General features: G+C 36.9%; 1 protein-coding gene across 2 annotated transcripts; it reads left to right on the top strand.

Annotated features, from left to right (window-relative positions):
• The first annotated feature begins 4,860 nt into the window (after positions 1 to 4,860).
• On the top strand, positions 4,861 to 14,019 carry LOC107747494 (RBBP8 N-terminal-like protein). 2 transcript variants are annotated; one of them, XM_016562031.1, is made up of 15 exons: positions 4,861 to 4,977; positions 7,024 to 7,128; positions 8,460 to 8,502; positions 8,595 to 8,690; positions 8,801 to 8,913; positions 9,536 to 9,611; positions 9,890 to 10,074; positions 10,213 to 10,265; positions 10,393 to 10,454; positions 10,532 to 11,243; positions 12,202 to 12,328; positions 12,400 to 12,434; positions 12,550 to 12,643; positions 12,733 to 12,820; positions 12,916 to 14,019. In XM_016562031.1, the coding sequence occupies exons 2-14, from the start codon at positions 7,062 to 7,064 to the stop codon at positions 12,816 to 12,818; spliced, it is 1,749 nt and encodes a 582-aa protein (XP_016417517.1). In that variant the 5' UTR covers positions 4,861 to 4,977; positions 7,024 to 7,061; the 3' UTR covers positions 12,819 to 12,820; positions 12,916 to 14,019. The 2 variants fall into 2 exon arrangements, with proteins under 2 accessions (XP_016417517.1, XP_016417516.1); XM_016562030.1 differs by having other exon boundaries at positions 12,199 to 12,328.
• Positions 14,020 to 14,688: the final 669 nt, after the last annotated feature.

The following is a 14,688-nucleotide window of genomic DNA, read 5'->3' as shown; positions in this document are numbered from 1 at the left end:
AAATTGTTATGTTGAAAATATGTAATGAGAAAAAAAAAGTATTAAATTAGTATAATGCTCAATGTAAGCATTTTCAATAGTGATATTAGAAGTTTGGATCCCATTGTATGTGGGAATCATTTACATCAGTTTTTATAGTCAAAGTAATATTGCTTTGTTCACAAAACACAGGTAGTCCGTTGTTCTTTCATGCGAGTTGCCATTTTATGATGACTGAGCTTGTTTCTGCAGTGTTAGACGTCTTTTGAGTTGCATAAACATTTGTGCAGCAGTATTTTTTAAAAGGGGGATTCACCATGCCTTGTAAATCTGTCTCATGCTTTGAAGTCTTATCTGGCTCAAGACATGGATCGTAGTGCTGCTCTGATCCTATGGAATCCCCAGTCCCTTGTGTGTGTGTGTGTGTGTGTGTGTGTGTGTGTGTGCTTGTGTGTAAGTCTGTGTGTGTTCCTACACTATGAACAGCCTCCAGAAAACCTTGACGCATGTTTTACTGTTAAACGAAGTCATGTAATTAATAAAATGTAAAAGATAAAACACTTTTTTTTCCTATGTACTAATTTGACGTTGTACATTTAACACATAAATCAGGTATTCATGCAACTTGGATTGTTTTTCTCAGGGGCAAACTATTGTTAGCATACAAGTGTCTGTGTGCGTGCGTGCGTGCGTGTGTGTATTTATTTATTTAATTATTATTTTTATAAATGTATAAATCCATTGCATTTTAGACAAAAATAGTACAAGTCAGTTCAACTTCAGTTTATGTCAAGTAATGACACACCCAGTAATTTACGCTGCAATCGAGCAGACTTCATACATTTTATTTTTTTTAAATCCATTAATAATTAAAACTGCATTTGTAACATTTAATAGCAATCCCTGTGTTTGTTCATTATAGAATGTGAATATTGATGGCCTATACAGCCTGTTAAAAACGTGCTGTTACTCCCCCAAGTGGGCAAAAAGCAGATCACAACTCAGAGCACCAAAATTATATAGCAGATTTTACGCTTTGCTTCATGAACCTAGAGAAACCAGTTTGCATAGATCTGTCACCATTTGCTATTAAGATTGGTGTAGTTGCTCTCTCTGGCCCCTCTATATATCCATATGCAATCCACAGTCATTTGCCTATTACAAGGTAAACGACATGATTTGTTACAAGGTTTATTTTTCTCCCAAAATGTCATTACATAAAATAGATATGTTATAAAGTTGACATGTAAATCTGGTTTAGTCTACAGTGGAATAGTGTGCTCAAAAGCTGCACATGACTCAGCTCACTGACCTGGTCCGTCTGGTACTGGAGAATCAGACATTGCCATCATCTGTCTTGCTGACTTCTGGTGGCATTTCATAGGTTTGAATTGCTCATGCTGGACCAGAGCCCTGCTGATTCATCATGTTTAATATGCATAAAGGTGACCTGGCCTGTTCATTTACTTATAGACCCAAGTTTATGCTAGCTTCAACACTCAGGACTCTTTGTTGTGGAGTATTGAGAATTGTGAGCCCTAACTTTAAATGCATCATCCAGGATATATGAAGCGTGTCTCTGTTTTGAAGCTCTGTTTGGAAGTTCTTTGAGTACCTTTTACAAAACATAACAATGTTTTTACTGTAGTAAAACAGGTTTTTGACAGAAACTATGATTCACATTCCGCACATTAGCCAAGTGTATTACTATGTTTTTACAAATACCATAATTAAATGAAGGCTACTGCTGTAAAACCACTACAAATATCTGGTTACAACAATAGATACTTAAGTTGTACAAATATTGATGCACTTATTATATTTTTTATTATAGAATACTAAGTGCATAACAAACGTGTTATTTTGGAACAACTTTAAGTATGTTAAGTGCTCTTTAAGACATGCTTCAAATACATTTTAAGCTAATTGCAGTATATTTTAATATATTTAGTTGTGTTAAAATGGAACAACTTCAAGTATCTTTAGTGTAATTTAATTATACTTCTTCACATTATTTAAAATACACTTTTATACTTCTTGAAGTACAGTTAAATTATATTTTAAGCTTCACTTTAATGTGCTTCATTTTCAGCAGCACATTGCATATAAAGCTATTTTTCAGCATTCTAATATGGTATATTAAAAAGTACAAAAATCATTAAATGAGCATGGCATACACGTACACACACTTTCACATCTAGAAAACTTTAATGTACGATATCCTTTGTTCATTACAACAATACATTCCTTGAGTAGCTACATTTAAATAGTACAGCAGCATATACAAACTCTTGACCAAAATAATTCTAATAATTCTAATAAATTAATGGTAAACTAATGGTTAGAGAGTCGGACTTGTGATCCAAAGGTTGCGGGTTCGAGTCTCAGTGCTGTCAGGGATTGTAGGTGGGGGGAGTGAATGAACAGCGCTCTCTTCTACCTTCAATACCATGACTGAGGTGTAGACCCTTGAGCAAGGCACTGAACCCCCAACTGCTCCCTGGGTGCTGCAGCAAAAAATGGCTGCCCACTGCTCTGGGTGTGTGTTCACGGTGTGTGTGTGTTCACTACTCACTGCTGTGTGTGCACTTGGATGGGATAAATGCAGAGCACAAATTCCGAGTATGGGAGACCATACTTGGCCACACGTCATGTCAGTCACTTTAAATGGATGAGCGTCTTCTTTATAATGGTTTTCTATGGGAAAATATTTAAAGGGGTCATATGATGCTGCTAAAAAGAACAGTATTTTGTGTAATGAAATGTGTTTATATGGTTTAAGGTTCAAAAAACACATTATTTTCCACATACTGTACATTATTGTTTCTCCTCTATGCCCCGCCTTTCTGAAACGCGTCGATTTTTACAAAGCTCATGGCTGACTCTTAACTTTTATAAAGAATATCTCTTTGGATTTGAGACTTTAGTCTTTGCAACTTTACAGATCTTCTTTATGCACCAAGAGCTTGTAACACTCCAAAGAGAAAGGAAAAATTGAAATCGCATCATATGACCCCTTTAATATTAAACTTTGCGCATTGCATTTATATTCTGGGTTCATCTGCTCGCCTGTACAAAGTATGCATTATCAGTAAGGTGTATACTGAATTTGGCCTTTAAATATCACTTTCTTACTACATTACTACTTAATGCAAACCTCGTAAAAAATAACTGGCTGTCAATGGAGGAAAACCTTGTTTTGCCCTCCATGTGGGCGTTCCTGTAAGGGTGTGACAACATATGTAGCAAACCAACCCCGTGACATCACGCGCTGTGGTATTGCAAGATGGCGGCGCCTTTGCTCCAAAAGCTATAGCAAAACATCCTTTTTTTCTTTAAAATGGTTACATTAATCGTGTTTGTTATATATTTTTATTTTAAAAGTGGAAATCAGTTTACTAAATAATGTAAACTTGACTGACTGCTTAAATTCCACTTTAAATCAGAACTCCTCATTCGTGATTTTATGACATCAATACTGCTTTATTTATTCAGAAACACAAGTATCTTAATGTTATTTGTGTATTTTACTTTCATTTTATTACAAGTAGGCAAACAGCACCCCCTGATAAATAAACGGAACGGGCGTTAGGACCCGGGGGAGGCTGTCGCTGCTGCAAGCACTAGTGACTGTAGACATGTATGGCACACCGGACGCGTCATTCTGTTTCTATTCTCAGATTAAGTGCAGCGATCCAAAACAGTGAATCTAATCACCTTTCAGGCAAAAGTTCGCTTCGAGAATGACCACACTGCTCAAGTGATCTTATCGCTATTTTTTCAAATGCCGATGTTTACATTTTAAGCGTTTATCGGCCGATTCCGATAACATTCCGATAATATCGTGCATACCTAGTAAGAATGCATTTGCTTATTTTATAGCTAATTTATTTATGTGCAAGTGAATTCATATACTTCATTAAATATATTAAAATGTTACAAATGTTTTTCAAAAGTATGTTTTAAACGTCACAAAAATGATGCTTATGTTTTAGCATATAAACGTAACTGCTCATATTTATTACCAAAGTACTTCTAGTATACTTTAAAAATATATATTAAAATACAATTCAATAAATTTTTTTATGCATTTCAAGTAAGCATGTTCATCTGCATGCATGCATCTGAATTTCAAGTACATTTTAATACATTTAAGTACTTTTAGTACTTTTTCACCTGGGTAATATGGTTTTTCTACAAATACCATATATTAACTATGGTTACTGTAATAAAATGTTTGATTGTTTTGCTTTTACATCAAATATCATTGTTTTTACAATAGTTACTAAAGTAAAACCATGGATCTTATGGGTGCATTGAGGTTCTGCGGGTGTGGCAATCTGAGGAACCTCGAATGCTGCTTCAAGACTGTCATTTTGAAGGCTTGGTTATTGCAAAGAGACATATGACTTGATACAGATCATTCAGTATGATGATTATTATCATGAAATATGAGGGTTTAAAAATACACATTTCTCTCACCAGGCTATGCATATAGTAAATTAAATGCTAATAAACTTCCCCATGTCACTGCAATGAAGTTGAATAAATGCATCTTTGGTTCCTTGAGATTAAAAGGGCAAATCAAAGCAGGATAAAGCGGCTTTGTGTGTATAAAGGTTCTCTATATCCTTCTCAGGATTTTTTTTCTTCTTTGTGGCCAGGCAGGTTTAGTGGGATTTCAGCAGGACCGGTTTATCCAGGGGAGAACTGGTGTTTGTGTGCCGCGGTAAGGAACTGCTCAAACCTGTTCTCCTCGTCAGTGGGGAGAAGAAGGAGGGGCTGCATGGAGAGGAGGAGGAGGAGGAGGAGGAGGAGAGGAGCACAGGGCGTATGTAACACTCTTCTTTTCTTCTTTTTCATTTCGTTCTAATTCCCATTAGTTTTCAATCTGATGTGTCTCTCCGGGGGGCTCCGGATGACACTGGCTTGACGAGGAGACCAACAGCATCACGTGATTGGCAGGTGAAGTGATTGACATCCACAAGGTGGCACGGGGTGAGTGAACTGCTCGTTTCTCCTGAACATACTGTAATGACCAGATGTCATGTGTTTTGGTATTTATTTATTGAGCTATTGCATGATGTGATCAGTTATCAACAACGCAACACATCATATTTACAGAAACACAGTCACTCATTATTCAAGCTATTTCAGTTGGGTGGGATGTTATTTCTTTTTTATTTGATCAGTGATATGAATGAATCTGGTCTTAGTATTACATTTTATTCCATCCACATCTATCTATTTCTAATATTAACGTTATTGTTTCTTATGTTTTTCTTTTCGTATTAATTGGAGTATTGAGGTTATTAAGAAAATTTAATTAATAATCACAGGTTATTTTTTGATACATGAGAATCATTAAAAAGAACTATTAAAAAGTAATAATTGAATACTAATTATATTGAGTCCATTGACATTATATCAAAACTTAGTACATTTTCACAAAGTTTAACATTTGTTAGCAACTTCTCTCTCTCTCTCTCTCTCTCTCTCTCTCTCTCTCTTTCGCACTTGCTCACTCGCTTACGTCTCTGTCTCTGATTCTCTCTCATATTTTTTGATTGTCTTGCCCTTGGTAATATACCAAGTATTAAACTGATAGTACCCTGAATACTTCATCATGTAAAACATGTAAAACACAAACAACTGCCAAAAAAACAAAACCCTAGCAAAATCATAGGCAGAGATTGCGTAATGTCAGACTTGATCCACCAATCCATCTTAGAAGCATACTTTCTCATGTATATTAATAATGTTATTATGCCCCAGGCCTGCTCAAAGACTCCACCTATCCATCATGTTGACTAACTGACTGATTTTGCATGTTTTAGATCAATTACAGTATGCAATATATGTAATATGCCACTTATTTAGTGACACCATGAATGACCTCTGACCCCAAATGTCAAGGTCACTGAGAGTCAGAGGTCAGATCTGATAGTTAACACCTATTTCTGTGGTAAATCTATACAGGTATATTCTAAATTGCTAGTAATCATTTTTTTGCGAAGTCAGCTCAAAGGAGTGGGTTTAAAACATTAGTTTGTGTGTGTGTGTGTGTGTGTGTGTAGATGTGTGTGAAAATTGAAGTTTGCAGTTCTGAGAGACAGGTTCCCTCTTGCTCCTTCTGCTGTAACATTCAAAACTGTTATCTAACGTATCCCGACATGCAGAGAGAGTGAAGGAGCAGGCGAAAATCACTCAGAATGCAAAATGCAAAAAAAGATTGTATGGGGGAGGGAGGGGGGCGGTAACTGCACCCTCCCAAGAACCCTCAGTGGCATGCTGTATCTTTACTGGTAGAAGTCATGCAGATGGGGTTAAAAGCTATAATGAGTCATTATAATGTATTTAGATTTTTCTATGTTGCTTTGCAGCACTGTTCTCACTTTGTATTGAAATTTAAATCCCTGTTTCATTAGAACGTTTGTTTGTGTCCCATCAGTTTTAAGAGATGTTATGCTCTTCTACGCTTGTATCTGGTGTAATTTACAGTGCCTAGGCTGAAACTACCTTTCAAAAGTTTGGGGTCGTAAGATCTTTTGAATGTTTTTATAAAAGAAGTCTCTTCTGCTCACCAAGGCTACATGTTGTTGGGTCAGACAGTAATATTGTGAAATATTATTACAATTTGAACCCCATTTATAAGTTTTCTGCACATTGCATGGGTTATAAATAAACTTCCTGATCCTGTTTGTTTTAAATGCTAGCACACACACACACACACACACGTGTTGTGGGAATGCCGTCTCTCTTTATTTCTTACTCTCTCACTCTCTATTTTACACACAGTCATACATGCATACACAAATAAAGTTAGGCCTGCGGTGCACATCTTGCAGAACCAGTTTGGCAAGACCAGGTTTTAATAGCCTTGGTATATAGGAGTGTAGATTTAAGCTCATATTTTAGCAGGTTAAGGCAAGACAACTGCAAAACATGAACTGGCAGCAGTTGTACCCTAACCATGCATTGATTTAACAAATCATTATCTTTTTAATGTTTTCCTTCATTTTTCCTTCCTATCCTTATTTGTAGGAAGACGAGTGAAGAGGCCGGTGTGCAGGAATACCAGCATGGCTGTGGAAAGCTTTCCTGAACTCCTGCAGAAACTGCGGGAGGTGCATGAGCATGATTTAGAGGGTAAGATCACCAATCTTTTTTTTTTGTCTTGAACACTCACCAATAGACAACTTCACCAAACTCAGTAACAGTGACAATCAACAGGAAAACATCTTTACATCACCACAAAATAGATAACTGAAAGTGAGGTCACATTTACTGTTCCTTCGATTTCACAGACGAAATCCAGTCATTTCAATTAGGAATCTGCATGATCAGGAGTTTCGCTCGCGGGTGAAAAAATTTCCCATGCAGATTTTTCTCTTGGTTAAGTTGGTCACATGAATTTGCTGCATTGACAAACAGAAAGCTGCTTGGTTTAAAAGTGACTTCCGTGTGAGCTTTCCTTCACACATCACTACACTGTTGACTCTGGACATTGGACCTTTTTTGCCTGCAAAACATCACTAATGTGAATGCACCTTAACAGTGGTGACAACAACAACAGTAACTGCAGAAATAAAATCAGCGAAACAATAAAAAGCACAATTTATTCATGCTGTTATTAAATGCTATGAAATCACTAATTCTTAATAATAAGAATAAATCAACAACATTGTTTGACATTGTTTATTGTTTGACATTGTTTATTCACCATCATGTCATTCCAAACCTTTTTTACTTCCTTTTTTTTCTTTTATGTCTTTCTTTCTGAACACAAAAGGAGATTGTTTAATGAATGAAGGTGGGGTGAATTCAACACAATGGTATTACATTGTGACTCACATTAACACTTCATAAAGAAGCAAAAAATGTCAGCAAAAATAAGCGTGAACATGATATTTGAAAGAATAGTTCACCAAAAAAAAGAAAAAGACATTTAGCTGAAAATGTACTCAATGTTAGGTATTCCAAGTTTGTTCCTTCATCAGAACAGATTTGGAAAAATGGATCCTCTGCAGTGAATGGGTGCAGTCAGAATGAGAGTCCAAACAGCTGATAAAAACATCACAATCATTCTCAAGTAATCATTAAGAAAACAGTTCTAAACAAATATGTCGGTGGATTTTGATGTGAGAGGACAACAGGGGACATTTTTCACTAGATGAAGTGTTATAATGGATTATGGACTCGTATTTTGTCTGAAAGCGGCAGTTTAAAGTTAAAGCATCTTGATGGATTTGTTTATTACAAACATGCAGCTTTTCGCTTCACAAGATGTTAATTGATGGATTACTTGTGGATTATTGTGATGTTTTTATCAGCTGAGTACATTTTCAGCAATTTTTTTTATTTCTGGACTTTTCCTTTAAGTAAAATCATAACAGCTGCCACTGCTTTCCTATGTGCCATTTAGTGCTTCACACTCCAGTTGTCCACTATTCACTATTTGTTTTTCTCTCTCTCTACAGGGTGGCAAGAGAAAGTACTGGAGCTGACAAATAAAAAGAATATGTGAGTGCACATACAATATTTTTCAAGCTAGAATTGATTGACATCAAATTTGACATCCACATCAATAACGTTTTATGTGCATCCTGTTGTAGCGATGCAAAGCGCATAGAAGAACTTTACAACAGGAACCAGCAGATGAAAGAACAGCAGCGGATTCTTACTGAAAACATCAAACAACTGGAGAACAGGTGTGTGTGTGTGTGTGTGTGTGTGTGTGTGAGAGAGAGAGAGAGAGAGAGAGTCAGTTTTAAATGTAATCTCATGCACCACTGCCCACACTGTGTCTGTCGATCCTCAGGTTGCGGGCCGGGTTGTGTGACAGGTGTACAGTCACTCTGGACGTTGCTAAAAAAAGACAACAGGAGTATGAAAACTCCCAGCTCCAGAGTCTGCAGCACATCTCTCTACTAGGTGAGCTATAAATAGAGCCTTTATATGAAGAGGAAATATTATGACATTGACCGTGTTGATTCCTTTTACACAAAAAGTCAGATTTCCTTTGAGATATCATTAATCAGGTTTTACACAAATGTCATGCAGCTGCTGTCATTAAAGCAAAAGATGAACAAACCCTATAATAAGTCTAATCTAATAAATTATAGTCATATAATAACTACATTGTTACTTAAATGATAATGTTTTTTAAGTAAATTCTTATTCTAATGATACTATTTGTAATAAAAAAAAGCAAAAAAAAAGCCTTTTGGTCCCTACTGTATTTTTACATTACCATTCAAAAGTTTGGGGTTGTTAAAGAATCATCTTATGCTCACCAAGACTGCATTAATTTGATTAAAAAATACAGTAAAACAGTAATTTTGTTAGTATTACAATTCTAAACAACTGTAATCTATTTTAATATATTTTAAAATGTAATTTCTTTATTTTTAATTTACTTTTATTCAGCAAGGATCCATTAAATTGATCAAAAGTATTAAATCAATCAATCTTATTGAACATAAACCATAAAACAGTCAGCCTTTGCAATATTTGAATATATGAATATTAATTATTTTCCTGTTCACTGCTGCAGTGAGTGAGATGAATGCAATAAAGAAAGAAAACGACAGACTGAGAGAGGAGCTGAAGGACTTGAGGGATCTATCAAAGTGAGCGGCCCATTTGCTCAACATGCTTCCTTGCCATATTTGTGCAAGTATTTCCTGTTGCTTTTCATGTGCAAATTCAAGTCCTGTCACATAGTGGCACAATCTGATTTACTGTAATTGTAACCATGCAACACTAGCCAACATACTGTGGTCTGCACCAGATTTTGGGAAAAATATTGCTAGATGTTGGTCACTTGTGGTCAGAGCCAGTTTAACAGACTAGTACAATGTATTGTATATAATAGTCATGCGTAAAAACTCCCTGCTTCACCTTCCAGTCAGCAGAATGGTCATTCAGAGGACGCATTCACCCCAGAGATCAAGGTGTCACCTGACACAGCAGTGGCTGCTTTGACTTTACTGGCCTCAAGGCTGAAGTCCAGCCAGCATCCACCAGGGGACGCCACTGAGCCGGCAGCGACTGTCAAACGTGAGACGGACAATAGCCCAACTAACATCCTGAGTAAGTTATGGTTGGGTAAATTTCTGACATATATGAGAACCAGTGCTATTTTGAGATTACTACTACTGAATGTACTGAATGTATCTTAGCTTGTTCACATCTGATGAAAAGATCTTTAATGTTCTTTATTCTGTACAGAGAAAGCTTCTGAACACAAACTTATGCAAAGCTGGGGCAGGGCGTTTTCATTTGTAAGCAATAATTAGTTTTTTCAATATTGTTTTTGATCTTTTAAATTGGTTGTTTTATAGTAAATCGTGTTCTTTCTATTCCCTTGTGTTTTTATTGGTTGCTGAAATTTGTGTTACTCTCTTGTAGGAATTGAATAAGCCCATGTTGCCCACCTCAAGATGGGGCACAGAGCACAGTGCTGAAAGGAGGTGAGACGGGCAGACAAAACAGACACACTGACACTGGATTTTGACACATCTTAATTCTTCTCCTCATGTGTCCACAGATCTTCCAGCGTGGACTTGGTTGAGCACAGACATTCCCCTTTGTCTCCTTCTCTTCCATCTCCTCTTAGTCTACTGAAGAACAATCCTATTTTTTCTTCTGTCGCCTCTGAGGATCGTAGCAACCGGCAACAAATCCACGCCCCCGTCCCCTTCCGGCCGCTTCCGATCAAGACCGGTCTAGATCGTCTGTCTATCCCGTGGTCACTCTCAGAATCAACTGACTGGGTAACATTAGCAGCCCGCGGCTCTGGTGTTGGTAGTGGGATAGCGGTTCACCCAAGCCAGACCCCAATTCCCAGCTCAAACATTTTGCAATTCCCAAAACTGATCTCATCAAGCAGCGGCCTCCAGTCTCGCGCACATGGCCCAACACCTAGCGGCCTGCGGTCCTGGTCCCGCAGAAACCTGTCAGAGAATGCAGAGAGTAGAAAAAAGAGAGTGACAGAAGCCGTTACAGCGCCGCCCCAGTGGAAGGCCTCAGCAACGCAGCCAGAGAGGATTTTTGGAGAGAATCTGAGAGAGGATGAAGAGGAAGCTCCGTTAGACCTGTCTGAGTCGGGACGTTCAAAAAGCAAAGAGAAAGAGAAAACACACTCACAGAGCGATGCATCTTCGTCTTCATCTTCCTCACCACCTGCTACACTTTCATCGTCATCTCAATGCCCATCAAGCCCTCAGAGTGACCAGCAGACAGCAGACAATAATACACAGGTAGACTTCAAATCATGCAGAAATACCTCCTCAATAAAGACATTCCTTTGGTTGAGACAATATTTTATGAGTGTATCCCGTTAATGCCTGAACAGAAAGCATAGAAAATCATGTTACAATGACTTTCAATCATGAAAATATGTTAATTATATTTATAAACTGCATATCATATTATATTACCAAAGCTAAAAATTGTCAAGTTAAACATTCATTTTCTTCACTTTGCAAGCTAACTGCTTAGCTAGCTGCTAGCTTTGCTTATTGCTAACTTGGTTACAAAATGCTCAGCTACAGACTACAATAAAAAAAACAAATTCCTTTCTCTGTGTCTTAGTTTGCTTCCAGTAAGCAGGCTAACATCGTAGCCTACCAGCTTAGCAAAGTGCTAACTGCTAAATAAAAGCTTTTTTAATTAGCTAATACAAAATAATGCAACATTTTGATCAAGCATTCAGGATATTGCACGACTAGCATTCTTTGCTCTCTGACACAAAAAGGTTCTGCTTTGTCTTTGTTTAGAACTGTTTTTGCAAGAAGAGCAGCAAATACACAAGATCACTGATAATATTGTTTCTAAAATGTCACTTTCTCAATATTAGCTTCTTGTGTATGAAACTCTTTGCATTTAACCTGTTGTATACTGTATACTAACGGTTGCACACCCAGGCTTCTTTGTGTTTGCACTGTTCCTGTTTACGATGCCCTAGGCATATAGAAAAAAAATTGCCAAATAGATGTGGTTTTGTTAAATCATGGCCACATTGTACTATTTCTTTCCTTCATTTTAATGTAGTTAAATTGTGGCCACACTTTAAATAAAACTAGGGAACAAATTAGTACAACATGGCTATGATTTACCTAAAATGACTGAATGAATTCATACATTCTCTGTACATGTTTGTATTTACGAGTATGCAAATAAAATTGACTGTGAGGTTTGGGTCACATTACACAGCAGGAGGAAGCACAGGAAACATGTAAGGAGCAGAAAGAGGTAAAGGAAGGTGAAACATCTCCAGCAGCTGAAACGTCTGTCAGCTCAGAGAAGAGGAAAATCCCAGCACTAACCATTTCCCTCCAGCCAGGTAAAGCTTCACTCTTGTTGGTTGGTTTAAGTTTAAACGGACTGTTCTAATTGGTCTGTCTTGCCTTGCAGTTGTGGTTATGGAGTCCCTTAAAACAAGAGGACAGGTAATCTTAGCACTGAATTTATGTTATGTCATTATATTTCAAATAGCTTCAATTGAAGTTTTCTGATCTTATGAGATCAGTTCTAACTTATGCTTTATTGTGGTCGGCGGTGAAGGTGTCTGATCCTGGAAGCAGACTGACGGCGCAAGAGGAGAAGGAGAACAATAACCTTGAAGCAAGCAGAAAAAGACCTGGACAGGATACTGATGGTAAGAGATCATTCATTCATTCATTTAAAGTTTATTCAATTAATACATTTAGCATCTTCTGAAATTGCACTTGTATTGTTACATCTTAGCTCTTTCCCAGTGCTCACTAAAGGAGAGGAAAATACGGCTGAGCAGGGGACATCAAGGAACCCATGCAGACTCAGAGCAAGGATGAAGGTCTCTTTTTATTTTTCACTGTTTTATGTTGATTGGCTTTGCTTAGCATTGTCATGAATATTTTTCTTCATATATTTCTTTTTTTATATATACAGGCAACGGATTTAACTATGATGTATGATCTGCTGTGGTTATTCAGACAACCATTTTGTTTTCACCCTTCACCACCAGTTTCCAAGTTCGAATCGCTGGTGTTCACTTTAGTTTTCCAGAAAAACCAACACTAGACTTCAGCCGCACGCACCTCTTATCAACATAATTCTAGTGTATCGAATACAATGCATACTGCAGTGCAGACTGGAATTAAATAAGATCTATTTTTATCGTGTTCAAGCTATATCATACGTATCAACTGTATGTGGATGAATTTGTGCTGGATGAATTTGTTATTTTATTGTGTCGATTTCCCAGAAATCTTTAGCTCTACCAAAACAGGAAGCTTCACTTTATTCACTTTATTCTTCCTCTTTTATACCATATCATGAGTTTTTAATAAGCACATATAACATGAGTACATGCAATTGCTTGCTGTCTTGTGTTGTTACCATTCTGTCATGTCAACACTCAGTTTGTGTTCATTCTCTCTTCCGTGTAAGAGGTGTCGCATCTCATCTATTTTTGTCTCTGAGCACTACAGCCTGCTTCTTGTAGATGTGACAAAATGAAAAACCCTCGGCTTCCCCTTTTGGTTTTTTTGAGATGTCAAGCATATATTTTGTAATAGTGAATTTTCCACTTGCAGCTGTAAAAGCTTTCAGAGTGTAAAAGGAGGAAGGGTAAAACTGTGAAGAAAAAAAAAGTATTCTTTTTTAACTTTCTGCACCATTGCTTCAAACTAGCTGTAAACCTTTGCTTTGCACTATTTTTAGATACCTGACAACGAATGTCTATCTAAATAAATACAAATATAAGTGCATTGCATGAAAAGATGGCTGTAGTCATACTTTGTGAATTATCACCTGTAATTGGTTTAGGATGTGGGGAACACCTACATTGTTGCAGGAAAAGGGTAAATCGTTTTCACTGTGAAGAACCTGAGAGCTTTGATTCACTGGAACAATTTAGAATTGTCACTTGAATATGCCAATCACCACAACACTTAGCTTGTTACTTTTGTATACTGAACAAAGGTGTATGAGTTTAAAGGTACAAAGGTAAAAATCCAAATAAAAACCCTTGGATCAAGGTATCACACCTGACTTTCTGTTAATGTGAATATCTTCTCTCTCTCTCTCTCTCTCTCTTGTAAGTATTTGCATATTAGGAATGAAGTTGTTTTGCCTTAGTATTTACTAAAGAAGAGGTTGATTTATGTATTTGCTTGTTTATTATGTTTCTCTCTGTCTCTTTCAAAAAAAAGAGGGTGTTTAATCTCACCATCGGATTATTCGGTCCTTATGTAACTGTGAGGCCAGACCAACTGTTTGTTTGACTATTTCCAATCTAATAATAATACATCTGTGTGTTTCTATCTGTGGTTGTGCACTAATAGATACACACAGCTCACTCTTCTAATCTGTTCTCAAGCAAGTCTAAATCTGCCTTTGTTATTAATTTTTTGTTACTTTTCTCCCTTTTATTTTGATTTTAGTATCACTTATATTTGAAATCACTCTTCTTAAATATCACATTATTTGTGTCAAAATTTAAATGACACTTTGGCTGAACGAACAATGCTGTGCTTTTTTTCCCTCAGAAGTGAAGTGACATTGCAAAAGGTTTTTAAACAAGTTTTTTGCAACCTTCACACAAAATACCCTGGTTTCACAGTGTTGTACGAAGACTATTGCGAGAATATGACACGCGGATATTGAAGCGGAATATTCATGACAGATTTCCTCTGACAAAAGGGTGTGTCTCAATACTTA

The sequence above is a fragment of the Sinocyclocheilus rhinocerous genome, unplaced genomic scaffold (assembly GCF_001515625.1).
Source record: "Sinocyclocheilus rhinocerous isolate Xijiao unplaced genomic scaffold, SAMN03320098_v1.1 scaffold1370, whole genome shotgun sequence".
NCBI classification, from domain to species: domain Eukaryota; kingdom Metazoa; phylum Chordata; class Actinopteri; order Cypriniformes; family Cyprinidae; genus Sinocyclocheilus; species Sinocyclocheilus rhinocerous.
Note: the sequence above shows the minus strand (reverse complement) of the source record. Positions and strands in the feature narration are given on the sequence as shown.